At 44.5% G+C, this 27,748-nt stretch overlaps 2 protein-coding genes and 1 long non-coding RNA gene across 5 annotated transcripts in view; 1 reads left to right on the forward strand and 2 right to left on the reverse strand.

Moving 5' to 3' along the window:
* On the reverse strand, positions 1-15,736 carry ino80da (INO80 complex subunit Da). 2 transcript variants are annotated; one of them, XM_063213351.1, is made up of 10 exons: positions 15,501-15,736; positions 13,341-13,587; positions 11,945-12,996; positions 10,836-10,941; positions 9,412-9,678; positions 8,352-8,464; positions 5,268-5,401; positions 4,727-5,067; positions 1,883-2,040; positions 1-1,430 (listed from the first exon to the last, which is right to left on the reverse strand). In XM_063213351.1, the coding sequence occupies exons 2-10, from the start codon at positions 13,556-13,558 to the stop codon at positions 100-102; spliced, it is 3,720 nt and encodes a 1,239-aa protein (XP_063069421.1). In that variant the 5' UTR covers positions 13,559-13,587; positions 15,501-15,736; the 3' UTR covers positions 1-99. The 2 variants fall into 2 exon arrangements, with proteins under 2 accessions (XP_063069421.1, XP_063069422.1); XM_063213352.1 differs by having other exon boundaries at positions 9,412-9,675; positions 15,501-15,735.
* Positions 13,608-27,748, forward strand: part of LOC134460800 (uncharacterized) — a 19,777-nt gene continuing 5,636 nt past the window's right edge. Inside the window, exons 1-3 of the long non-coding RNA XR_010037174.1 lie at positions 13,608-14,624; positions 17,131-17,241; positions 25,113-25,206. This is a non-coding gene — a long non-coding RNA (uncharacterized LOC134460800). The remainder of the gene's footprint in view (positions 14,625-17,130; positions 17,242-25,112; positions 25,207-27,748) is intronic.
* Positions 15,824-27,140, reverse strand: LOC134460797 (NADH-ubiquinone oxidoreductase 75 kDa subunit, mitochondrial-like). Of its 2 annotated transcripts, XM_063213354.1 has the most exons (19): positions 25,915-27,140; positions 25,763-25,833; positions 25,349-25,449; positions 25,127-25,234; positions 24,909-24,985; positions 23,918-23,999; positions 23,236-23,366; positions 22,715-22,900; positions 22,444-22,578; positions 21,858-21,972; positions 21,283-21,428; positions 20,875-21,003; positions 19,907-20,036; positions 19,345-19,505; positions 18,155-18,309; positions 17,146-17,321; positions 16,912-17,046; positions 16,673-16,745; positions 15,825-16,578 (listed from the first exon to the last, which is right to left on the reverse strand). In XM_063213354.1, the coding sequence occupies exons 2-19, from the start codon at positions 25,827-25,829 to the stop codon at positions 16,487-16,489; spliced, it is 2,199 nt and encodes a 732-aa protein (XP_063069424.1). In that variant the 5' UTR covers positions 25,830-25,833; positions 25,915-27,140; the 3' UTR covers positions 15,825-16,486. The 2 variants fall into 2 exon arrangements, with proteins under 2 accessions (XP_063069423.1, XP_063069424.1); XM_063213353.1 differs by having other exon boundaries at positions 15,824-16,578; positions 25,763-27,140.

Below are 27,748 nucleotides of genomic sequence, written 5' to 3' on the forward strand. Positions count from 1 at the left end.
CACCAGACAGACAACACCCCTCTCTCTCTCTCGCTCTCTCTCTCGCTCTCGCTCTCACTCTCACTCTTTCGTTCTCGGCCTCCCTCCCCCTACCACTTGTCAGTTAGCGTGCGGGAAGGGGGAAGGAGCAGCGAGGCTGTTGGCACTTGCAGCCGTGGCACTGGTGATGGAGAAGCCTGTTGGGGGCGCCGTGGAGCTGTGGCTGGGCTGCACGTCCTTGGGGATGCCGCTGCTGTGGGCAGAGGCCAGCTGGTGGCCGAAGACGGCGCTGAACTGCGGCAGCAGCTGCTGCTGCTGCTGTTGCTGCTGCTGCTTGGGCTGCTGCACCGAGCTGACGAGCTCCAACGTCGGGGAGGGCGAAGGCGGGGAGGAGATGGAGGTGGAGATGGAGGTGGGGGTGGGGGTGGAGGTGGTGGTGGTGGTGGTGATGGAGGAGGAGGAGGAGGGAGCAGGGGCGGGCACAGGCGGGGAGCCCAGGCCCGTAAGGGCGCCCTGAGGGAGGGCCGAGAGAGCAGCTGTGGGCTGCAGCGCTGCTGGGTGCGTGGTGGAGGGTGGCGTGGACAGGGAGGTGGACAGCAGGTGACCAGAGTCGGGGCCCATCAGACTGCCGTAGGGCGAGGGGTCCGCCAGGGAAAGGGAGTGGGAGTGGGGCAGCTGGTTCCAGGGGGGTCGCGGAGCACCGGGCAGCCCGCTCAGAGGCACCTCCAGCAGGAGCGAGGACTCGGCCTGGAGGGAGCCGGCGTGGGTGTGGGTGTGGGCGTGGGTGTGGTGGTTAGGGGAGGTCATGTGTTCGGAGTACGGGGAGGGCACCAGTTCGCTGCTGCTGATGAAGGGGCCGGCCACCGACGAGGCTGCCGTGGAACCGGCCGCATCCGGCTTCGGCAGGGCGTGCGTGGCCAGAGCCGGGGGGCGTGGGAGTGGGAGTGGGAGCGGGAACGTCCTCTGGGGGTCGCTGGGTGTTTGGGGGGCCGTGGTGGGGGGGGACGTCAGGCTGGACAACGTGGAGGAGGAGGATGGGATGGAAGAGGCGGCGGCGGTGATGGTGGCAGAGACGGGCGGGTGGCGGCCAGAGGCCGGAGGGGGGGTTGGTGGCGACGGAGGAGAGGAGGGGAAGTGTGCGTCGGCAGCAGCAGCAGCAGCAGCAGCAGAGTGCAGGAGGTTCTCCTCCACCAGCTCCAGCCCGACGGCGAAGTTCTCCGAGGGCAGCCGGCCGTTCAGCAGGTCTCCCATGCTGGCCGAGACGGAGGCCCCGTGTACGCCCCCGGGCGCCCCCACCCCCACGCCCACGGCCAGCTCCCCCATGGAGGACAGGCACACCAGGGGCAGGGGCAGGGGCAGGGAGTCGCCCATGGGGTAGGAGCCCATGGCCTGAAGCGCCCTCACCAGCTCCTCCGCCTCCTCCGTGGTGGGCAGCAGCTCCCCGTTCTTACCTACAATACACACAGGCCAATACACACACACACACACACACACACACACACACACACACACACACACACACACACACACAATTTCAGAGGCCAGATATGAAATGATCACCACAATAGTCACTAAAAAATATATACCGCACAAACACATGGGTCAATGACATTTTCTTTTGTCAGGTGGTACACCCACAGATAATGGCCATAAATTAACTAATAATTGATAAATATGGTATGACAATGCATATGCTTCTTAGGTGAAACTCTAAAACCAAAGAAAAAAAATCCATATATTATAGTGGTTTTCATTGTCATATTATTATAAACGGTCATTTTTCCCGCATATAGGCCACTGACATTTTATGACGTGTAAACCACTATAATTTATAGTGGTTTACATGTCATAAAATGTCAGTGGCCTATATGCGGGAAAAATGACCGTAACAACCACAACATACCTTCAAACAGGTCAAAGTCCTGCAGGTCGTCGGGAAGGCGGGGCAAGACGTCCGAGAAGTCCTCCTGGTTGAGCTCCAGGTCGTTTGGAATGTCCGCTATGTCATTGGTGATGTCGTCGGGCAGCTCGTCCGTGCTCAGCTCCGGCGTTGAGGGAGCCCTGCAGGTCAAGGACGGGCGTGAGGAGGAGCTTCCTCAACAGACAACAACAACACCACCACAATCGGAGGGCATCCTCACAGGAAGACACGACCAGTTCATCACGGTCACTGTAGCCCCTGAATGCACACTGTACCATCTGAGGCACGCTGTAATAGCTCAGTTGAAGAGTCTATTTGCAAAACGGTGTATCCACCATTTTTGACTTTTGCATTTCATTATTGAAAGGTCCTATCACCCATGTGGGAATTCTTGCCATCCAAATATTTTGAGAACATACTTTTCCAACCTATATAAAGTGCCTTTTGCAATGCAATGCAATGCCCAATACAAAATGTCAAGCATACTACTATGACATAACACAGGGTCTTTAGTAAAGCACTGACTACAACTTGGAACTCGGAAACGGTGACATGAAAACAAGAGTTACTATCCTGACATGCTTCCTTCAGCTGTTATGAACGAGAGGAGCCCTGCGGGTCACGGACAGATATATGAGGAGCTTCAGCTCTGGTGTTGAAGGACCCCTGCAGGTCACGGAGGAACTTCCTCAACAGACAACAACACCACCACTACTACAATAGGACCCCTGCAGGTCACGGAGGAACTTCCTCAACAGACAACACCACCACTACAATAGGACCCCTACAGGTCACGGAGGAACTTCCTCAACAGACAACAACACCACCACTACTACAATAGGAGGGCATCCTGACGGGAAGACACAGCAGCCACTTTGGAACAAAACCAGGGTTTCACAACCTTGTTTGTCTCGCGTACCCTCTAGGCATTTTTTTTTCTGAGACAGGATAGTGGAGGAGAGACAGGAAGTGAGCTGTGAGAGAGAGATGGGGAAGGACCGGCAAAGGACCCGGACCGGGAATCGAACCCGGGTCGGCCGAGTGGTAAACGTGTGCCCTACCATATCAGCCACGGTAGGGCCCCCTCTAGGCATTTTTGTCATATCCTGAATCTACATCTCTTCCTCTATCCCAATGTGACTATAAGCTCCATACATTTGTTATTATTCATTTCTTTCTGGCGCCGCCGTGGCTTAGTCGGCTGGCCATTGGGCTGCTACGCGGGCGAACCGGGTTCGATTCCCGGTCCTCCTCCCCCGTCTCTCTCTTCCACTCGTTTCCTGTCCCACTCTTCACTGACCTGTCTAAATTAAGTTGAAAAAACAAAACAAAAATAGAAATACAATTTCCCCCTGCAATGTGCTCAAGTGCCCCTAGTGGTAAGCCTTGTGTACCCCTGGTTGGTTAACACTGGACTAAACATCTCTGCACTACAGCAGTGATTCCCAACCAGGCAGTGGTGTAGTCTACTTTTTTTATGGTGGGTATACTGTATATTTGAGCATTTTTTGAAGTGGGTATACTGTATATAGTTGTGCTATTCAAAATAATGGATCAATCAATTTGAAGTGGGTATACTGAGATCCCTGAAATTTAGAAGTGGGTATACTCCGTATACCCGCGTTCTACGTAGACTACACCACTGCAACCAGGGGTACGTGTCACACACTAGGGGTACGCAAGCACTCTAAAGGGGGTATGTGGAAAAATGTAATAATAACACATGTATGACGCACTGTCTCATTGGGATCGTGGAGGAGATGTAGAGCATGAGTGACATGGGAACTTGTGCTATGACAAAAAAGGCTTGGCCCCATAATGCACATCACTCCAAAAGCGGAATGCTTTAATAGTTATTGAAACGCTAACTACCATTGTATTACACTGCTATGACATTACACAGTGCCTTAAGTAATGCCCTGCGACTTGTTCATTGCCATTCTGATAACAGCAAATGTATAATGTCGTGTTAAGGGGTTCGCAAGACAAATGGTTTGCAAAAGGTACGTTATGGGGTATGCAAGGTAAAAAAAAGGTTTGGAAGCAATGCACTACAGGCTGTGCCACAGCTGTCATGCAAGAGAGGGCCCCTGCAAGTCACGGACAGATATGAGGAGCTTACTCCCCTGACACCAACACGACAATAGGAGAGCATCCTCACAGGAAGGAAGACAGAGCAGCAACCTCGAACAAATACATTACTCTACTCAACACTCTCTAACCTTGGATCTCACCACTGTACTGGCCTTCAAGGACCGCTTCCAGACAGAGCTGTATAAAACAGAAGTAAAAGTACTTTTTCAAACGGAATTACCAAACTAGTAGCATGATATTGCAACGTTGAAACCATGTAATATCATACCACTAGTGTTTTAATTACATCTGTTAGAGTACTTCTACTTCTTCTTTATACAACTCTGCTTCCAGAGTGAAGAATTGGTAACTTTCCCAGAGTTTGTATATCAGAGCATTGGCCTAGGGCAGGGCTATTCAAATGACGGCCCTGGGGTCAGAACAAGGTTCTGGCCCCCCAAGAGGTCAGAACAAAATGAAAACAAATATGTGTGACAGTGTCCGTGCACAATTTGCCATCACTAACACTTCAGGTTAGGGATATTTTTCCTATGCACATAAGAGTGATATCTTATCTGAAATAGTCTCATAATAGACTATCAAGGCTACTAAGAATTAGAAAAGTGAATATCTCTTCTGTCTGGAAAGTTATCCGCTTGTTTCGCACCCTCACTTTGGACATTGCATGCGGTTACATACATGTATATTCCATGTAAAAAACAGAGACCCCAAGTCCAGGGGCAGCAGACTGACCTGACAGTGGCAGCGTTGGGATTGGTGGGTAGGGCCAGGATGGAAGGCATGGCCAGGTTGCCCTGGGGCAGCGCGGGCGGGATGGGCTTCTGGGGCCGCCGGGGCCCTGGCCCTCCTCTCCTCCGCTTCTTCTTGTGTTTCTTGGTGAGTGCGGGCGGTTTGGTCTTCTTGCGTGGCTTACGCTGTTGCTGCTGTTGTTGTTGCTGTTGTAGTTGCTGCTGGTGGTGGTGGTGGTGGTTGTGGTGCTGATGGAGGAGGTGCAGTTGCTGCTGATGAAGCTGCTGCTGCTGCTGCTGCTGCTGCTGGAGGCGTCTGTTCCCATCACCTCTCAGGAAGTTATCCTGTCAAGGGACAATAAACAATATAGTTTGGAGGGAGGAGTCTGCACTTACTGTACGTTAAAATCCTCTTTTCTTTGGCGTTTTATTCCATGGCAGGATTACGTTTCGACCATTGTCTTCATCGTGGACTTCAGTCTTGGTCAGACCAACATCTAGGTACGAGATTTGAAAGTCGATGATAATCAGGCAAGATTACTCACCATCTTTTTGGCGTGTTCTTCACAGAGTGGCGTCTGATGTGTGATGTCGAAGACGGGGATGGAGCACTGCTGCCCGTCAGCAAACTTGGCAGTGCAGCTGGAGAAGAGCTGCTGGGAGCGGTTCAGCAGGATGTCTGATACACACACACCGTCAAGGAAACACACACACATGGCCCTACCATGGGGCTAACGGTAAGGCACTCGTCTACTATGCGGCTGACCTGGGTTCGATTCCCGGCCTGGATCCTTTGCCGGGCCTTCCCCGTCTCTCTCTCTCCCAACTCACTTCCTGTCTCTCCTCCACGGTCGTGTCCGACAACAACCAATAAAGGCTGCCTCTGACATACTTCTACAATAATTACATGAAGCATTCTGCTTACTGCATTGTAGTTATACTATGCCAACAAGCAAGTCACTAATATCATGTAGGCTAAACTGCTAATTGAAAATTCACACACCAAAACCGGTTTTAACCCTTTTTTATGCATGTGTGAGCATGTTGTAGGCCTGTCATACGTCAGCACTGTTCCTGTACTATTTATTCTTCTGTACATGTTTTTAGATTCCATGTTAGATGTGTAATAATGCGTCTTGTAGCTGATATGTAAAGGACACCGATCTCTCTCTTAAACTGCAAAACCAGTTTACCTACGGGTACAAAATAAAGTAAACTGAACTGAACTGAACTGAACAAGTTTGGCTTGGCAAGGGATGAGGGTACAAATTCAACACACAAGCTCACATAGGAGGAAAGGCAAACAAGTGTTTCTTTGAAGTTCCATTAAAATGTGTTTTTTGGTGTGTGTGAATGTTCCAAGATGCTTCTTCGAGCTGTTATGCATAGGCCAAAAATAAATCTATGAGACTGGAGAGACTGGCCACTTCTGCTGAACATGTGTTTATGTTTCCAAAAGCTCATTTATCAATGCACCCCTAGTTTATTTCATAACTGTCATGAGATATCCACACCCACATTCTTCTAATTGTACCACATACTAGATCCCAAGCCTCAGCAGCATACCGGTACATTAGATGTCTGCAGGGCGCTAAATTAACACCAGCCAATTGGCCAACTGGTCAGTTTGGCTGGTAGAAAAGATACTTGCTAGCTACCTTGGCCCATTAATACAGTGAGTCCAATATGTATTTGATCCCTTGCTGATTTTGTTTGTTTGCCTACTAAAAAAGACATGATCAGTCAATAAATGTTATGATAATATGTATTCTAATATGGAGAGACAGAATATCAAAAAGAAAATCCAGAAATTAACTGAAGAGAATATATATTAATTTATTTCCATTTCATCGAGCAAAATAAGTATTTGATCCCCTGCCAACTGATTACAGTTCCGGGCCCACAGACCAGATGGGCACTTCCGATCAACTTGTCATCTGAATTAAAGACACCTGTACATACTAACATGCATAAAAGACACATTGAATCAGCAGAATCAGTCCATAGTATGAGTGAATCAGTCACACTCCAACCTCGCCAGCATGGGAAAGACCAAAGAGTGGTCAAATGATATCAGGGACACGATTTTAGACCTGAACAAAGATTAAATGGACTGCAAAGCCACAAGAAAGAGACTGGGTATTAATGACCCAGCTGTTGATGCATTTCTTCCAAAATGTGAGGAATACAAAATGACTATCCATCAGCCTGTCTGGAGTTCTATACAAGATTTGACCTTTTGTAGGGATTTGATAATCATGAGAACAGAAAGAAATCACCCTAGAGCTGTACGGGATGAACTAGGCAATGATATCAAAGCTACTGGGACCAAAATCACTGATAAAACTACTGGTAGCACTTAATGCCACAGAGGTTTAAAATCCTGTAGTGCACACATGGTACCTCTACTTCAGAAGGAACCGGCGCAGTCCCACTTGAGGTTTGCCAACAGACATCAGACTGGTTTAGGATATGATAAGGAGGTGCTGTAGTCAGATGAAACCAAAATCAAGCTGTTTGACATTATCACAATTCAATGTGTTTTGAGAAAGAGTACTGCTGTCTATGATCCCAAGAACACCCTCCTCACCATCATGCATGAAAGTGGTATCATTATGGTTTGAGGGTGTTTGTCTGGCCAAGGCACAGGACAACTTCGCATCGTCAATGAATGGATGGAGGGAGACATTTAATGTGCAATCCTGAGTGCAAACGTCCTTCCCTCCACCACTACACTGAAGGGTGGGCCATTTTTGGATCTCCCAACATGACAATAATACACAACATACAGTCAATGCAACAAAGGAGTGGCTCAATAAGAAGCATATTAAAGTCGTGAAGTGGCCTAGACAGTCTCCAAATATTAACCCTATAGTAATTCTATGGAGAGAACTGAACCTCCCATTTGCCAAGCTACAGCCACAAACTATTAATGTTTTAGAGATAATGTGCAAAGAAAAATGGGCAAAAAATATTTTCTACTATATGCACAAACATTGTCATTAACTAAAAGAAGCATCTAACCTCAGTGCTAGACATATAGGGCTTTGCCACAAAGCACTTTATCCTCTTTAGCTAGAGGGGTCAAATACTTATTGGCCTAAATTAAATACAAATAAATTAAAATATATTATTTTAAGTTATTTTCTGGAATTTCTTTTTGATATTCTGTCTCTCCATGTTTGAATACATATTATCATAAATGTATAGACTGATCATGTCTTTATTAGTGGGCAAACCGGCAAAATCAGCAAGGGATCAAATACATATTGGACTCACTGTAAGTATGTGTTTGGCTAGTAATATTATGTTAACATCTACAAGCCATTGTAGTTGGTGATGAAAAAAAGTTAATTTAGAGTCCTAGATGTCCATCTAATCTGTACATGCTGCACTTCTGATTGCTAAACTTATGAAGAGACAAGAGGTTTGGCCTCTAGAGAATATGAGGTGCTCTAGAAAGGCTCAGTCTGGCATTGTGCTGTGCTGTGCTGTGTGCCGTTTATATTTTTTGCAAAATGCTCTGATAATTCCAATGAAAATATTCCTGAGAAAGAAGTGTGTTTTGCTGGTTACTTCGTAGAGGTTGTGTGTGTGTGTGTTTGTGTGTGTGTGTGTGTGTAGGATACGCTGGAAGCAGTGTTGAGTGAAGGGCAGGGCTCTGTTTGTGCAGGCCTGGTTCTTCGTGCTCCCCGCGCACAGTCCTGCAGATGCCTTCGTGCCGACTCTCACTTGCTTTGCACTGACAGGAAATAGCAAATTGCCAGTCAACACTTAAAGCAAACAGCAATGCGAAAACAACATAACAGGGCAGACAGGAAGAAAGATTGCTTAACGTGCTAAGCACAGCAAAGGCTGATATACAAACATAAACAAAGTTTTAGCATTTTGTCTTTCTATACGACTTGCATTGCTATACATTTCCTGTATCTGCTTCCTCTTAAATACGTTAAGTGCTGTCAGGATAACAGCAGAGTAGCACGTCATTTAGATTGTGTGCCAAGGCGCCAATACAGTATGTGTGTATGTGGTAATCAGAGCTCTAAATTAACACCAGTCAACCGCCAAATGTGGGTGAATTTTCATTTTGGTTAGAAGAAAAAAAAACACGTGGCAAGTGGCGCCCGAGTTGTTCCGTCTAAACTGTGTGCGTACGCAATCGCGCACTGCTTTCACGTTCTCCGTGCAGAGCAAACCCATGCTACGCAAGTAAAACAAGGCGGCAAAGTTGTGTTAGAGACACAGTCGAATGCTGGCCGAAATATCCACTCATTATAGCATTAGAACATTTAAGCGATCTTGTTTAGACTCGAAGCATCTGTCTTGAAGCAGTTTTAGACTAGAGGAGCACACTTCGAGTCGAGTGTTTGTTGCTTGACAGCTGCGCTGCCGGTCACACAAGTCCGTGTTGCAGAAGCGCGAATGGGAGGGGCTCGCAGAGGATCTCTGCACTCTGCAATTATCATCTCAAATATACCGCAAGCTGGCTGAGTAAATCTACTGCAAGTCTACTAGCCAAATTTGCTGGTGGTGGAAAAAGTTCATTTAGAGCCGTGGTGGTAATGCTGTGCTTTAATACACATGGCTCATGAAGAACATTAAAGGTGCACTGTGCAACATTTTAGTAGTTCATTTCCCACATCCCACACAGTGCACAGTGCAAAATCAAAGTGCCCCCAAGCCCCATACCTTGATGAGGGGGAGGAGGAGGAGGAGGAGGAGGAGGAGGAAGAGGAGGCTCGGGACATCTTGCAGAGCGCCTGGATGAGCTGGGCTGTGCAGTCTGGGTCCTTGTTGGCGGCGTGCAGCAGGGCTTTGCGGAAGGCATAGTGGTGTCTCTTCTGGCGCAGGGCGGCCCTCTCCTGCCTGCACAGGTGCTTGTACTTGTCCTGCAGGAGCGCGCAGAGGCGGGCCAGCCGCACCCTCCGGGACCCCCCGCCATCCTTCTCAGAGCTGCTGGGGACAATGGCAGGGTTAAATTCAGTTGAAGGTGAAGATTGTGCACATCCCAGGAAAAGGTGCAGGACCAAAGGCCGCACAATTAAAATCTTTTTGTTTTTTTATTATTATTTCATGGCTGGAGTACGTTTCGGCTTCAACAGTCTTCATCTGATCAAATCATCTGATGAAGACTGTTGAAGTTGCAACGTAATCCAGCCATGAAATAATAAAGAAAACAAAAAGGGCGGCCCTTTCACTACAAAACTACAATGGCAGGGTTACTCAAAGAGTGGCCCCTATTGATTATCAGCAAGATTGAACTTCCGGTTAACGTCCGTGTTTTGAAAGCAGCTCAATATCTTCCACTTAGGTTGTGTCACTATGGAGATCAACCATTTGGGTCGCAGTTTCAACTAAGTCTGAATGTTGTTCAAACCAAGTTTGGGAAGCTTTGTAAACAAGGGGTGAAACACGGCATGTCTCATTCCCAATCAAAGTCAAAACTGGTGCTCGAGTTACAAACCGTAAATGGTCAGGCTACAACTCAGAGGGGACTTCATGATATGTCTGTTGCGAGCACATTGCCAATTCGTGCTTCAAGTATGCAGAGGAAGGAAGGAAGCATGCGACACCTCTGCTTTAGAGTCACTACTTTATTGTTTGGTGTGCTGCTGACGTTTCCGACGCTAGCCCTGGTTCACCTACTGATGTACTCCAACTTTCCCAACATTCCTTTCTTCGTTCTTAAAGTAATGCTTGCATAATAAGTGCTGGGAGACGAGCTGTAGGTGGCTGTGATAATGATTATAGAATTAACAGCTCTGTGAATTCTGAACTATTCTGAGCTATTCTGAACTTTCTACAAAGGCGTTGAAGTTGCAGGCATCTGGACTTCTTTTTGGAGGTTCAATAGAATATGATGCCTTTTATTGTAACTATTCACATGTACAATGTACACTACACACATTCAAATTGAGATTGAATGCACTCACTTCAGTGCAGACATTGAAGGAACACCATACATCACAGTGGCCTATTAACGTTTTGACGTCTTTGAAATAAATTTTAAAAAGTACAGTCGCTACTTCCACTATGCAGGCAGCATTAAGTACCCATCTGGGTAAAGAAATAGCTGCTTCAGTCTGCATATTTCTGCTAAGGCCGCTACTTACTGGTCTTGCATGGTTGCTTCCTGTAACGTCCCGGAGACTCTGAAAGCTGAAATGGTCTGGAAGTCTTCACAGTCATCCTCTTCGCTGTCTTCTGACCAGTCCAACCCTGTACATCAAAAGGGACAAATATTTTTAAAAAACGCATCAAAACTACTACAATACACAGTATTAGTTCAACATGGATGCATGCATGGATGTTATAATCAGATATAAACATATTGAAACCATAAGGAAAAGGTATTTGTTATGACAAACTACTTGGATGAAAAAATGTTGTGCCTGTTCAAATCATCAAATGCATAGCATGCGAAAGTCTTCCAACACCGCAGTCTGCTATTGCATTCTCTAGAAGACCAAACGCTGTTCGTTAAGAGTGAACATGTAAGTGTCTTCCTGCTCGTAAGTCATCTATTTACACTGAACCTCATTGTGGCATGCTAAAACCCCGGAGAAATAGTGGTCACAAAAAAAACAAGTCACACACAATGCTATCATTTTACTCATTCACAACACCAAGACAATAATTAGCTGTAATTTCAACCGCAGCCATAATTTACTAGTGGCAGCTTACGAATAGTTTGTCCAGAAAACATCTGGACTACAAGTACTGAAGTAGCAGTAAAACATGTAAATGTATGCATATAAAATCCTACAATAAATATTAAAAACTTCTTACATGTTACACAGAACATCAATACTACAGCTATAACGACAGGCCTTTCATTCAGGCGTTCACATATGCATCAACTGGAATATAATGAAGCAGCTGGCTTGCAGTAAACCAGTGATGAATGTCATGAAAAGGAAACCCATAACTAAACAGCCCACTAATCAGTGGTCTACATTTGAAGAGCTTCTTTCCAAAAGGAGATATCCACCATTTTTTTTTTACTTTTTGCATTTTAATTTTGGAATTAACTGTTAAGATGTCCGATCATCTATGTGTGACTTTTTGCCATTCAAAAGTTTTGAGAACATACTTTTTAAACCTCTACAAAAATGCATTTTGCAATGCAGTTCAATGGAATACCCAATGCAAAAATGTCAATGTCAATGACAGTCGGAGAGAAGCAGGCCAGGCGGGCTGTGCTGTGCTGTACTGTACCTACCCAGGTGAGAGAAGAGGTCTCCGTGCAGCGCGTGCCTCTGGGAGCAGAGTTGCACCAGGTGCTTGAGGCGCTGCAGGCAGGCCGGCGGCGCGGAGAAGGAGGCAGTTCGCATGGCCACCAGGTGGCGCTGCACAGAGTCCAGCGTGCCAGACAGCGAGGTGGCGGAGGTGGAGGTGGAGGTGGGCGTGGCAGTGAGCAGGCCTTTCCTACCGAGGGAGGAGGAGGAGGAGGAGGAGGGGGCACACGACTGCTGCCCGGGGCTGGGCGCCACGCTGCTGGGCACCAGCGCAGCAGGAGGAGGCAGTGACGGACCAGAGTGAGGTGGTGCTGGCTTGCATAATAAACCTTGTTGAGCGGTGGCGCCCTGGCGCGAGTACGAGGAGGAGGGCACGCTGCCAGAGTGCTTGGGCAGCTGGAGGAGTCTGGTGGGGGTGTGCTGGAGGCCTGCGAGCTGGGGAGGGCACCGGGGAGGAGGAGGGTGCGGGTGGGGGTGTGGGTGTGGCCCAGGCTGCGCTGAGGAAGGGCTAAAGTGCTCTGATCGCGACTGGAGGGCCTGGGCATCCAGCGGCAATGGCGGCAGCGTCGGTGGTGGCGGGGTGGGAGGAGGCGGCGGAGGGGGAGCAGGCTGAGGAGGAGGCAATCTCTGGCTGAGCAGCAGGCGTCCCGGTTGGGGCTTCCTCTTGGCTGACGAGCCCTTACGCGGCGTGGGCGTGCCCTCCTCTGCTGCTGCGGCGGCGGCGGCGTGCTCCGCCTCCTCCTCGTAGAAGGCGAAAGGGTCCAGGTGCTCCCCGTCGCCATCGGGCAGGGCCAGCAGGCGGGAGCAAGGGGGCGAGGGAGGCGAGTCCACGTCGAGGCCATTGGAGGCCTTCAGCACCAGGGAGGCGGCACCAGGCACCGTGATGTTGAGGGCCACCGAGTCCAGATGGGAGTGGGAGCGCCCACCCCCGGACCCACCCCCGCCCCCACCGCGCATCTCCTCCAGAGCATCGTGCTTCTTCTTGCGCTCTTTCTTGGGGATGAAACCCAGCACCTGCAGGTGGCTGTTACAGTATCTGTCAGACAAACGAAAAAAATATATATATTGCATGGAGAAAGGGGGCACAACGATGTGGTTCTTTCTTTCACACACCTGCAATAACCCTATGTTTTGCGTTATGCCACTGCTCATCAGTTCACCTGTTTGAAATGCAGTGTACTAGTATCAACGCAATATACAACGATTCACCTGGTAATGTCAATTTCAACCAATTCCAAAAAAAGTTGATAAAAAAACGACATCTGTCATATCAAGGTTAGTGTAAGCACTGCAATACAACAGCATGTTGAACTTTGGCCTGAATTCGCCTTTAACTTGATTCATTTCATCTTATTGAAATGCAGTCTACTAGAGCCTCACCTGCGGTCCTCAGCTTTGGGGATGGGGTTGGTACATCGCTGGCTGTTGTACTTGGCCACATATTCACATTGCTTGAAGGGAGCGGTCTTGTCCTCGAGAACGTGGCGGATGCAAAAGGCATAGCCGTTGAGTCTGCGCTGCTTGCAGAGCTTGGGGCTGTACGAGCACAATGGCTTATTGTCTACCTCCGAGAAGTGTATGTGTTTGCCCTCATACATCACGTGACTCGTGTCCTTGAGAACATCAGCTGACGAGCGGGGAGCAGGGAGGTCAGAGAAGTAAGATTGGGCAAGGTTATCACAAGTTGTCAATTTCATTATATACTTTAAAATGGTCTCTGATGCAACACTGTTGACACAATAAAACAAAACAAAACAAAACAAGAAAGACTGAGTTCTGAGCAACACTAGGCAAATAGGCAAATGCTTTTTTTGAATATAGACAAATGCACTCATTGTAATGGTGAAGGACCACTTAAATGGAAAACTTGCTGATAATGAACATTTCCTGACATTTTAATCAACTACAAATTACAAATCACCAGAAATGTGTAATAGGTTTTTCCTTGCTTGACAGGCCAGAGGTCAAAATAGCTGTAGAGAAGCTAAGGTTCTATAAATAAATATGTCAAAACACCCAGCCTAATAAAGTGAGTTTATGCAGAGCAAGGACAACTGTGCTTTCTGTGTCAAAAAAGTGCTCTGATGTTACGCCCAAAGTGGGACCTCAACATAGTCCATTGACAGGGGGTAGGTGTACAGTTAGCCTATGTGACACCAGCACACACAAAAATCAAATGAGGGTTTTAGCCTGGGGGCAGGGCAGTAACCTCTCTCGTTATTCAAGCATCTTTCTCTTTCACCTCATATTTTCAGTTACTAATACATATACCCTTGCATAAAGTGAGCCATGTCACCTGAAGAGGGGGCGAGTTAACGTTCTAAGCAACAAAAGATTAGGGGAACTTTCACACTGGCAGGATCTAGTTGGGAGGCCTATCAAAACGTTTCAGGGTGAACCACCTGAATGTAAACATAATATTCATGACTGTAATAAGAGGGGCTGATTAATTCTTAAGGATTTCTGGTAGGTGGGGCATCCTTTGAGCTTGTGAAGGGGTAATGGATATTGGCAGATAGCCACATAGAACTAATGTTGACATAGAACTAATGTTGACATAGAACTAATACAATAGAATGTTGACAGTTCCACATGAAAAAGTTGTGTAACTAACAGCGCCCGGAATGCCACTGCTACGAATGGGCATTGATTTCAAGTTATGAGGTTGGTCATGTAACTACATTGCGGTATAATAAATGTAAACAAAACAGTAGCTCTAGTTCTAGCCATACACCTAAATGCTGGCTGTCTGAAATCAGCTAACGTTTAGAGCTACCCTTTAGAAACAAGTTAGCTAGCGAGACTATTATAGCTAACTAGCAATCGAAAATACTGAGCTTGAATTATGTCATCACCTGTCAAATAAACCAAGAGCTAAATGAGTAATGCATAAGATATGATTATATGAGTACCACGCACGTCACAACCAGCGTGGACCTAGAACTGAAGAACAACAACAAAGTGGCTGGTTTCAGCTAATCTATCAAGCTCGTTAGCCACTTCAAAGCTAAAAACAATGCTAACGCGAAGGACCTCTAGCCCACTCTAGCCAGGAAATACACATCTTCCTTTCCAATTGCAGATGACAGGTGACACCTTCATTTATTATAAAACCTCATTAGTAAAAAATGTATTTGTTTTAAGCAGCTATTGACGTAAAACAACATTTTTAAAAATAATATAGAATTTTAAAATGACGGTGAAGTGTTAGCAAGCTAAGGCACCAGGGGCCTACCACAAAAGGCCCCAAAAACAAAACACAAGGCCTACAGCCAGCTGAAAGGTAACACAATTACATTTAATCGATAATGAATGTCTAAAGCCCACTGCACACAATGGTTCCTCCAAGAGTACGAAAATGCAGAAATCTAACAGACCACAGAATATAATACTCCTGTAGCAAAACATAATAGATCAGCGCAAGGCTGGGGTCACGGCCTAGCTTCTCTTGCGACCTCGGATAATGGCTCCCGGTCTTCCGCTCTCTACGCGGGGAAGTGTCAAAAATCAAGTCCGTGGCTGCATATCGGGTAATCTTACCTTTAGTTGGTATGGGCTGAGCAGGGTATTCGCTTCGATTTGCCTGTGGAATTGCCTAACACAGTCGACTCGGCTAGCTATCAGATTGGGATTGATATTCGGTATGGGTTTGGTAATTGATCCTTTCCTACCAGTGGACCACTGGAGATGAAATGACTACATTTAAACGTTGTTTACCCACAGCACACATTAGCAGTTAAAAGCTGCTGTGGTAGTCCACGGTAGAGTCTCCTCACAGCACCACTATCGGCACTGCGGGGACATGACAACAGTCTACAGCTGAACAACAACTTCATCTACCATATTGGAAAAGTCTGATACAGTGAAGCCGGCATGACAGTTTCTTCTTAGAGGAGCTATTAAAATGTGTTCGACATTGCTTAAGTGATTGTGCTGTGAAATGTGCAACTGTTGAGCACAGCATGTGGTTCACTGGGGATGAACGAAATCCTCTAAATCTGACATTACAACAACTTCAAGCAGGCTACCACCATGTTGACGGGCTTCTTCCCCATCAGCTGTGAGGTATGACAGGAGTAGGACAGGCCAGGCCAGCATTGACAGAATGAATACCGGTAGACTACTTTGCTGAACATAAGCAGGAAGAATTGATAGGGGAAATTTGTCAAAGAAAAAAAACAGACACAAAGTAGGCTATTCTACATGAATACATTTATAATACATAGAATTAAATATTAGAATTAAATTGGATCAAATTACATTTTAAAATTACATTTACAGATCAAGTACACAAACTTTACATTTACAGAAAATAATTCATAATTACATTTAAAGTACACAAACTAGACTTTATTCTAGACATCACTTTGAATTAGCTTTGGACCAATAGGCAAAATATTTCAGTTCTTTAAAGTTGCTGAATATACCTACATAATACGTATGTGACCATATTGTTATTAATGTTGTGCGTGGTTTATTTAAATGTGGAGACACTGTAGGAATGGCCTGACATGTCAAAGAACAGTTTAACATATATTGGGTTCCTCCACCGCTTGGGCTCCCTCTGTCACAGCTTTGACACACTTGGCCATAGTCTGGGAGGCTCTGCTGATAGGATCTGGGGATAAAAGAGGGCTGGTCATACACTGTAGGGGGGAAAAACCAAATAGACAAACAACAGCAGAGGAAAAGGTATAACAAACATAATTTACCTGTCATGTAGAAATCCCGGACTGTGAGTAATGGAGGAACCAATGGGTCCGCGAGCAGAGTCTGTTGTACGGCCTTTTAGAGACAATAACAGAAAGGGGGCAGAGAAAGCAGGTGTGAATGGCACTTCAGAAAGTATGAAGTTCTATTAGGCCGCTGAGTGAGAGTGATGTATGTTTGACTGTGAATCTGTTGAGTGTTACTAGAGCATATATCAGGAATAATATAATGACAGCAGTACCTTGGAAAGTTCGTTGGCTTGTTTGAAATAATTTGCCTCTTCCACGTCATCATACCGCACAAGGTTTGGTGATACGTCAGCCAGCCTTAGGCGTACCTCATCTACTGTGTCATAGGGCAAGGCCACATCTGCAAGCTGTTTGTGAGAGGTAGGAAAAGGCAAAACATTGAATTGTATTTATTAAATAAACACTCAATTCACTCTGTTTCTTTTTATCAGGTAACAATGCTTTACCTCAGAGATGGCGCGAATGATTCTCCAGTCCTCCCTTGCCATGCCAGGAGCTGTGACGGCCACGTGAGTCTGCTGTGCTCGTCCTTCAGTGTTGACGTAAGTGCCACACTTCTCCGTGTACGCTGCCCCTGGTAGTATCACGTCGGCCATAGTTGCTCCCACATCTCCATGGTGCCCTTTTTTCAGATGATCACGCGAGTTAAAGACATAGATCGGGGTGGGGAATCTACGTATGTCTCGAGGGCTGTTTACGAGGCCCCCCAATATAATTTTATAATGTTAAGCAGTATCACATGAAATAAGACATGTTTAGTAAAAAATCTCAGAAATGACATTTGCAATACAATCAAGTTATATTTTCAGGGGATCTAATATACTAGTATAGGCCTAAAGTGCAGGGGGAAAACCTGTTTTGTGTTCATAATACGGCCCTTGAAGGTCCCTGGAATGGTTTCCCACCCTTGACAACATAAATTTAACTGGCTCTCCCCAGATCTGTGGTTCTGCAAAACATGACTCAGCTGGCTCTACTGTGGCTCTAACGGTAGGGAACTCTGCTGCTACGCCGGCGACCTGGGTTTGATTCCGACCCGGGTCCTTTGCTGAGCCCTCCCCACATCCCTCTCCCCATTCATTTTCTGTAACTCTCTTGCTATCCTGTGGTGAATAAAGTTTCTAAAAAAAGACCCCAAAAAAAATCTAAAAGAAAAAAAGCACGGCTCAGCCCCCGAGCTTTGTGGAACCAGATATCTGACAAGAGCCAGGTTAGGCGTAGATTGGCATCACAGCAACAGTGTGTTGTTGAAAGTACTTGTTCAGGGGTGAGTTTCTCAAAGGGGAAGTTGTTAGCCTGTTAGCAACTTTGGTAGTTGCCAATGGGAAAATGCATTGAAAGCAACAAAGTGGCTAATGTAGTAAGCAACTTTGGTTTCGAGAAATTCACCCCTGAGGAAATGTTTCAGGGATGGTTTACAGAAGTTTGTGTTAAATGGTGTGCATGCATGCCTACCCTGATAGATGATAAAACAATCCTTTGGTAGACTTTCTCTTGTTACACACCCAGCGTCAGCTCCAAGCAGAAATACAACTTTAGGTGGAATTTGTCTGATGGCTTCAACTCCTGGTTTATATCCTAAATCCAGTGCAGCTACCTGACTAGCGGTTCTGAGAAAATAAATAAATAAACAAACAGACAAAAAACAAAAGATATTTGATTAACCTTTTTGTATCCTTTGATTATCCATTTGAATACTTCGCGACAATTACAGTGTAAATAAAACTTTAAAAATCTGATTTGCGGTGGCATTGTTTATGTGACCTATAAAGATATGGATTTGGATATGGATGTTATTGGGGTCCTAAAGTAGTGTTTCTCAACGGGGACGCTACAGCCCCCCAGGGGGCGTTGAGGAGCTCCAGGGGGGCATTGAGAGGGATACAATTGAGATGGGGCAGTGCCTAGTAGTCATTGGGGATATTAGTCCATTTAATTTTTTAATACTAAGGGGGGTGTTGACAGCCTTATCATGAGGTCAAGGGGGCTTTAGGAGGCTTAGGATAAGGTCAAGGGTAAGTTTGTTCAAAAAAGGTTGAGGAGGACCACTAAAGTGTCAGCTCTTTTGGATAAATCTTTTGGCTTTCACTTTGCTTATATCCAAAATGTTCTCAAGTCGGTGACATAACATTGACCTCAGCGTTAACGTAGCTTACATGATCCAAACGGATGAGATCACGCAGTTCATGCTAGGTCACATAATGACCATGGGAATGGTATCCCTGAGCTCAACTGGAATTGAGGCCAAGTTTTGGATTTTGAATAATAGTATGAAGGAACATAATAATAAACATAACCATAGCAACAGTTGGAACAGTCATAAATACCTACAAATGACTGTGCCCATTTATTTATTTTCTACGTTAATATTAAGAATGTAGAATAGTTTTGTCTGTATATACCACGGTCTTAGCCAGACAAACAACTGTTCCTTCGGCCGTACCGTGGCGCTAATGGTAGGGCACTCGTCTGCAACGCGGCTGACCCGGGTTCGACTCCAGCCCGGGTCCTTTGCCGAGCCTTCCCCGTCTCTCTCTCCCCACTCGCTTCCTGTCCCATTATTTACTATCCTGTCCAAATAAAAATGGAAACCTCCCCAAAAAATACATATAAAAACTGTTTATTCAGCATCAGGGAAATATTACCTGTGAAGGACATTCAACACTCTCCAGCTATCATTAACGCCACTGCTCAGTCTGGCCTTCTGAGCAATTGTGGACACAGCTGCGTGTAGTGCGGCCCCATCTTCTCTTTGAAGGGCAGCACTGCCTACCACCACAACTGGGCGCTTAGCTTGGGCAAGGACCTGCAGGGAAATGGACATGCAGTTATGCTGGACAATTAAGAGGTGGCAGTATTGTTCATGAGCAATAAAACCTGCAAACACATCATCACCTAATAAAAACGAAGAGTAAACCGCTGGAACATGATGCCAAAGTATCAATGCTGATGCCTCTGCGTAATGAAACTCAGCCCTTTTCAGAGAATTGGACTTTAAAAGTTAATCAGAGCATGTACATTTTATAGAGTATATCACATAAGAATTGGTCAAAATCCTTCCACTCGTTCAAAAGTTATCCCGCAAGCAAAAATCTGTAGTGGACACGGACAGACTCGCGTTCATGTACTGCCGATCAACCAGAGAACAATATGCTGGAACCTTCAGACGAAGGTATGACAATAATAATAGTTATAAAACAGGCATACCTTTACAAAGGGGTGTCTTCCAGATGCTATGTGTTCCAACACCTTGGTGGAGTCTCCAAGATGGTTGTATGTGTAGCTTAGATCCACTTCCCGTCCCACTAGCGCAACCTGGAGCTCGTTATGGAGCCAACTGTGGGGTTAGTAGAGTAGAGTTAGGTGCTGTTTCCACGTATCTGGATATTTTAAAATGTGGATTTAAAAAAAAAATCCTGTTTAAGTGTAAACGCAACATGTGGATAAAAATAAAAACCCGTAACGGGTGCGCTTTAGCCCCCTAAATGGGATATAGGCAGAGTTTTGACATGTTGTCAACGTGTAAACAGAAGGCCAAAACCAATGTGTTTTCAAAAATATCTGGCTACTTGGAAACAGCACCTTAGAGTTGAGTTACTTTATTAGAGTAGTTACAGAAGAGTTACTGGTAACACTTTATTTTAATGGATCACTATTACAGTGGATCTACCACATTAGGTACAGCGTAATAACCAGTGTAATACTATGTAATACCACGTAATACCAGTGTAATACCATGTACCAACCCTAACCCTAACCCTAGATGTAAGTACAAAATTGGTACATGGTGTTACACTGGTATTACATGGTATTAAATATTGTTACACTGGTTATTACACTGTACCTAATGTGGTAGATTCACTGTAATAGTGAACCATTAAATTAAAGTGTTACTAAGTTACTTTACTGATCACAAGGGAAAAAGAAGGTCTGCAAGTAGCTTGCAAAGAATACATAATACACAGGTCAGCGTTACACAGCAACTACACAGCGACTGCATATGATTATGCAATAAGGGTGGGTGTTTCATGGCAGCATAGGTTCATATAACCATTGTTCACTTTCCTATGCTTGCAAAGGTCAGGTATCTCAATGTAATATCAGCATTAGTAAACATTAAAATAAATATATATGGACATTATGGACATTTGCAGTTCAACAGATAGACTATTTACCCCTTTCTAATGCGAGCATTGAAGAGAGGAGCCTCATAGCGTGGGTTGGTGCCAACCAAAAGTACCAGGTCAGCCTCTTCAATCCCACTGATGCCTGTGTTCAACAGATAGTTTGAGCGCAGATCTGTTCTGTGAGGCAGAAATGACAGGACAACAATGTTGAAAATGAATAGTCACACTCAACTTCAAGATAAAAAGCATTTTTGTGTGTGAGTAAAAAAAGACTATGAAATTAAAATAGAAGAAACTGCACACTATAGCTTATTCTCCATTTCCGTCACAGACGTGTGTTAATGGCCGAGGCCAGCAATGCAACTGAGAACAATAAGAACAACAATGTAACAACAATGTCACACAGAGTTGCGTCATGTTGCGTCACACACTGCACCAGTTTGGGAGCCTTCTCACCCAGCTCCAGCCATGGGGAAGATCTCTTCAGTACACAAATTCTCACTGTTGAGGCGATTGAACAGATCCTTCAGAGCAATCAAGGTTTCGGCATCGACTAGCCCACCAGCAACAGCAGCGATTTCATCCCCTTTAGATCCCTGTAACTATAGTAGATGGCATGCTCATGTACTGTATGTAGAATTGTCATCCAAAGCAATAGCATTATGTGAGTTTTGTTTTCTTAAAGGTGCGCTGTGTAAGATTTTTAATGGTTTATTTACAGAATTCATGCTACCCATTCACTAATGTTACCTTTTATACCACCACCATCAAATTCTAAGTATTCATTATGACTGGGAAAATTGCACTTTTCATACATGAATTTTGAATTTTCAGAAATAGATTTTTTTAGCTGCAAAAATGACTGTACTTGGGCCATACAATAAAATATTAGTTTATTACTTAGTAAACTGTCATGAAAAGATCAAATTTGGAAATAGGCAACCAAGTTTCAATGAGCAGCATGGTTGCAGTACCTTTTTTGACCATTTCCTGCACAGTGCACCTTTAAAAAGACAAACATGAGCACTTACAATTCCTGCAACTTGAGTCAAGGCATCTTCCCATGAAGTGGTCACAAGCTGTCCTGATGCATTTTTGACCATGGGCTGTGTCAGTCGCTGTCTTTTTAATCCATCATATGCAAACCTGCAATAACATGCCAAAATTATTGAGCTTTAGGTAAAAATACTTAAAAGGTTTAACAGTGTGCTGTTGCTATAGGAATTAATCATTTTTTAGGGATGCATCGATACTGGTATCGGTACCGGTCCAGACACTTGCTCATTATACTCATACTTGTCAAACACTTGCTGATACCAGGCACCAATACTGCTATTGCACACAAAAAAACATCTTATCACGTTCCATTGACTTGAAAGCAGCATGGGAAAAAAGCACCGCCTCATACTTTTACTAAAATTTAATTCTGCATCAGAATAGACATTATAATAAATATTACAGGTGGAAAAAACAAGGCTGTGCATTTATTTTCATTGTATGTTGAGGGTAAAAGTATCGGTATTGATATTCGGTATCAGCGAGTACAGACAATAATATACGGTACTTGTTTTCAAAACAAAGTGGCATCGTGCATCCCTATTGTTTTTATATTTCCACCTGGTCTTATCAGAGATCCACTCCTCGTTGATGTCCTCATTGAGTCGAGGCAGGACCCTCATGATCTCTCCCCCCCTTGTACTCAGGACAATGTTACTCCCCACAGCATCCAGCACGTCAATGGATTCGGTTTTCCTGTCAGAAAGGAAGTGTTTTTGTTTTTTTAATTAGGCCAAACACTTCAACAACACAACAACTTTAAATAACATCTTAAAGCTATTAGCCATATGTTGGCTTGTAAAATAATAACACAAATGGCGTTAACAGATACCTGGTCTCCCAGGGGCGAGAAGTGAAGGCATATGGTTTTGACGTCAGAGCCCCTACTGGACAAATGTCAATGACGTTACCAGAGAGCTCTGACATGAACATTTTCTCGACGTAGGTTCCGATCTCCATGGCGTTGCCCCTCCCTGTAGTGCCCAGCTCTTCTACACCCGCTATTTCGCTGGCAAACCTGAAAGGCATGGGTTAATTTTCCCGATCAGGCAGTGTCCATTCATACGCAATCAAAAACATCTGATGCAGGCCTGTGCAGTTAAGTAAAGCTGTATCATCTTAATACCCCAATGTTAATTTATAATCATACACAGGGCTCTAAATTCAATTTTTTAAAATCTTAATAGCCTAACACACACACACACACACTAATGGGTCGAAGTGGCTAGTAAGGTGGTCTTTTCTACAAGCCAAATTGAATTTTCCCTGGCATTTGGCTGGTTGGCTGGTGTTAATTTAGAGCCCTGATCATAAATATTTCAGTAAAATGGAGATTGATTGCCCTTTCTTTACCGCACGCATCTGGTGCATTGAATACAGCGTGTCATTATGGTCTTGATAAGTGGACCAATGTTCTTATCTTCAACCGCTCTCTTTCCCTCTGTGAAGCGGCTCCTGTCACTACCGAACATCATGGATTGATCCTGTAAAGTGCCAAAAGAGAGCAGATAACATGCTTTATTATTACAATACTATACATGCACACATAGTAATATGCAGCTTGAGAGATTATGTTCTGTAAGGTAAAGCAAATCTGATGCCCTGAGACGTAAGAAACGCACACACACACAAGCACACACACACACACACACACACAGACTAGGACACTATCGATAGGCTTGGGACCCCTGTTGACAATAAAATCAGCAGTACAACTAGTCATGTGCAAGTAAAAAAGAAAAAAGTTGGTGACGTGTGATTGAGGATGTGTTTAATTCTCCTTAAAAAAGTTGCGTGTGATTGAGGGTGTTTTAATTCTGCATAAAAAAGTTGAGGATGTGTGATTGAAGGTGTTTTTAATTCTCCTAAAAAAGTTGAGGCTGTGTGATTGAACGTGTTTTTAATTCTCCAAAAAAAGTTGAGGCTGTGTGATTGAGGGTGTTTTAATTCTCCTAAAAAAAAGTTGAGGGCATTTTCATTCTCCTAAAAAAGTTGAGGGTGTGTGATTAAGGGTGTTTTTAATTCTCCTGTTTACCTGCAAGTCACACTCTCCTCCTTGGTCACAGATGGGGCAGTCCAGAGGGTGGTTGGCCAACAGGAACTCCATCACGCCCTCTCTGGTCACCATAAGAAAACGTATTAGTTAAAATTGGCTGCATCATGTACTATAACCTAGTCAGACACTGTGTTTATAGAATTGTTGACGATGGTAAAGTGCATAACACATTATTGTTGTGAACGTAGCCTCTTACTGCAGATGGGACCATCGGCGGGCCTATTCACTCTTTGCTGAAACAGTCAACTACATCATAACAACATTGATATGACACTACAGAGACCCTTAAGTAACCGATTAAGACTTCACCATTGCGATTTTGGTGACAATAAGGTTATAACAGAGGCTCTGCACTTAGGAGTTAAAGGACAACTTCTGCCAATTTCAGTATGCCGTTGTAATGGTCACACTACCCTGGACTTGACTGTAGCTCAGAATAACTTTATTTTTTCTTCAGCCTTTTCCGAGATCCTAGTCATTGTAATGGCAGAGTATGTTTACATTTCAAAAAACATCTTGATGTATTCCCAATAACATCCAAAAAGTTATGCAACATCAGCAGACAACTAGCAAACTAGCGATACCTTTTGGGATAATATTAGGAGTAGGACTATGTTAAGAATGTTTTTAATGTAAACAAAGTCTGCCCGAAGGGCTGAGCCGAAAAATGCAGCATCACTGGGTACTGACAAGGGTAGTGTGAGCAATACAACAGCATGTTGAAATTGGCAGAACTTTCCCTTTAAGTGATAATGACATAATGGTATGGCATTAATACATACAGTATGTGAGGCAAATGGAGTGGTAGTTAATGAGAACTCGTTTTCGACATGTGGCTTTTAGTTCATTTGGTGGTCATTTGGGCTGTTGGCTCACAAACAGTGCTGTACAAGATAGAGAAACGTGACCATTTGGGTCGCAATAAACCACAGGTAGCCGAATTACCCTAGTTTATTCAGGGAGTTCATACCTAGCTTTCCGTGTTTTTTCAGAGTTGGTGAGAACATTCCAACCCTTCATGACTGGCATGGCGCATGCTGCCACTGGCTGCAACACAATGAGATGTGTACACATTCAGCTTTACATGATATGAGTAGATGGCAGCACAATTACATGATAAGCACAACATTGAGTGTAAATGACATCTGTACTGTATGGTCTGTGTGATCTATAGGTGCTGTGTCATACTTTGGGCGAATTCTCAATTTCCACCAAGCACATCCGGCAGTTCCCAGCCACGGACAGACGCTCGTGGTAACAGAAGCGAGGTATCTGCATCCCCACTTTCTCACATGCCTGATAAAATACATTTAGAGAAGATGCTTGCTTTCAAACACTGCATGATGATGACATGGTATGATGTATTAGGAGTATAGGTAGGCCTATAGGTATACATTAACGATGTGTTACCTGCAGTACAGTTGTTCCTGGTTCAACCATTATAGGTTTTCCATCAATGAACACCTCAATATGATTGCTGGCAGGGGCAGCTGCTGTTGCTGCTGTGCGGACTGAAATGTAATTGAGCAGATTACATAATGAACAGATTGCCCGTTCATGACAAAACTCTACACTGAACGTTTCTCTATCTACATGGTCCTTGTGGGGAAGAAGCAGCGTCTTGGGGCATAGCTTGGCACCACTTGCGCCCATGTAGGCCATGGCACCAACCTAATCCAAGAGCTAATCTTATAAACAAATGGGCACAACCAGAAATGTAGTCTGTTTAAAAATAGTTGGACAAATTCTACAGAGGTGGATGAATATTTCTGGATTAGGTCGAATCTACACTATACATAAGGGCTACATTTAGCCTTTACTTACCATTGTTGGCACAGCTGACTTGTGCCACCCCAGAGAGCGTGCGCTTCACAACGGGAAAGCGTAGCATGACGCTGTAAAAATGTCAGAACCAGTCAATAAAAACACAGCCGCTAAATATCGAGGTATAACGTTTGTCTTTTAATAACTATTACCTGTCCTCTTCTCCGTTACCTGATTGTGGTCTTCAATTAAGACGCACTGCTGATCACTGTTCCCGAGGACTGCGTAGGAATGCCTACTTGTGTTATCACGTTATAATGCGCTCGATGTCGCAGTTTAGTGAGACAGCACTTGGTATCGAAGGACCGCTTCCTGTCTTAACGCTGAATTAAGAGGATTACGTGCGTTGCAGTGCGCAACTCATTCATTAGCCGTGAAACGCACCATTTCAGAATAAAACCAACATCATTTGCTTTTGTTTTGAGTACCGATAAGAAAGATGCAGCGATGAACCGGGCAGCGGATATATGACGTACGTTATCAGCTGAAGCGAGATGGCGTGTAGTGGGCACATCTCCAAACGCACAAAAGTTGTGACGCTCGAACACACTAGTACATGAGTGTAACATTACAGTCCGGTGCAGGGGACGTTTGAATTTTTCATCCCATTGTGGTTTTAGGCTAAAGTATTTCTGTCAGATAGCTTTTTGATAAGTAGGAATGGCAGAGAATGTTCATGTTTGACATGTCATTAACATTTTGTCTGACCTTTAGTGCATTCCTAATTTGCACTTTCACATCATTAGAAATCCAGTTAAACCATAATGGCAAAGCTAATTTAACATCTTGTGAAATCCTAGACTGTGGCAGATGACTTCTTATTATCAACAAAAAAAAAGTTCCCTGGCAAAGTTTACACGCCGGCCCAACAAACATGTGGTGATTAATTCATTAAAGGTTGGCAGTACAGGGTAGTTTGCATGGCCATACATGTGAAACATCTCAGTGTAACTCCTTTCCCAACATCTGTTTATCGTCTGTTGAAAAATAACAGGAAATAACTGGATTCTCATTCAGCATAACATTATATTGTTTTCAGAACACAGAAGGACCAAGTTAGTTTTTTGGAGAAATGCTCTAGCAATCTGTGGGACAATTTGGATAAACAAAGATTCATTTAAATACCAATGAATGAAGGATTTGTGTAAATTAACTTTTATGTTATACATTTGAAACATTACAGAGAAAGTGTGAGCATACAAAACATATATTTACATTCTCCAAGTAACTGTTTACAGGCACTTTGTGGAAACCATCCTGAGTTATTTAACATTCTTATACTACCTCAGACTGCACTTGACTATTGTGAAACTCTGAATAGCACTCTCTCTCTCTCTCTCTCTCTCTCTCTCTCTCTCTCTCTCTCTCTCTCTCTCTCTCTCTCTCTCTCTCTCTCTCTCTCTCACACACACCACACACACACACACACACACACACACACACACACACACACACACACACACACACACACACACACAATAATATACCATTGCAGCCCACTGGAATCACCATGTTGACCTCAAGCTCAGAGGAATACTGCAACACACAACATTGTATTGTGCCTATAAGGCATGCTTTAGCCTAGGGCACAATAACACCTTGCTTGATGCCATTTCATCCTAACACTAGTGACATGAGACATTGCTTCCTAATGAAATAGTAATTGAATGCAATGAGTTAAATCGCAAACATCACAGCTCAGTGGGTAAGCTATTCAATAGTAGGCTATTCATGCACATATGTCTGACATTTATTTGGGAGGGGGAGTTATATTGCCAAAACATAAGCAAACATCAACTAAGACTTTCCCTTGAACAGTTATTACCTGTATCGAGGGCAACAATGTGATGAATAAGGGAGATATGATAATAAAAATGTAAAAACAATACATTTATTAGATTAAAGGTGGGATAGGAGATGTTTTTCTGGCACATATTTTACCATATCATCTGAAAAACTCCTCATGACGCCATAGCACCCATTGAA

This window comes from Engraulis encrasicolus, chromosome 13 (genome assembly GCF_034702125.1).
Source record: "Engraulis encrasicolus isolate BLACKSEA-1 chromosome 13, IST_EnEncr_1.0, whole genome shotgun sequence".
Lineage (NCBI taxonomy): Eukaryota > Metazoa > Chordata > Actinopteri > Clupeiformes > Engraulidae > Engraulis > Engraulis encrasicolus.

Excerpts from the sequence above, each read along its gene's own strand:
- ino80da (XM_063213351.1), bottom strand. The coding sequence starts at position 13,558 with ATGTATGAGGGCAAACACATACACTTCTCGGAGGTAGACAATAAGCCA. Across the intron at positions 12,997-13,340 it reads CCCAAAGCTGAGGACCGCAG|ATACTGTAACAGCCACCTGC; the intron begins GTGAGGCTCTAG and ends TTTGTCTGACAG. Across the intron at positions 9,679-10,835 it reads GAAGCAACCATGCAAGACCA|CAGCTCTGAGAAGGATGGCG; the intron begins GTAAGTAGCGGC and ends CATTGTCCCCAG.
- LOC134460797 (XM_063213353.1), bottom strand. The coding sequence starts at position 25,829 with ATGCTACGCTTTCCCGTTGTGAAGCGCACGCTCTCTGGGGTGGCACAA. Across the intron at positions 21,973-22,443 it reads TGGATCTCTGATAAGACCAG|GTTTGCATATGATGGATTAA; the intron begins GTGGAAATATAA and ends ATGTTATTGCAG. Across the intron at positions 21,429-21,857 it reads TGACTCAAGTTGCAGGAATT|TTACAGGGATCTAAAGGGGA; the intron begins GTAAGTGCTCAT and ends CATCTACTATAG.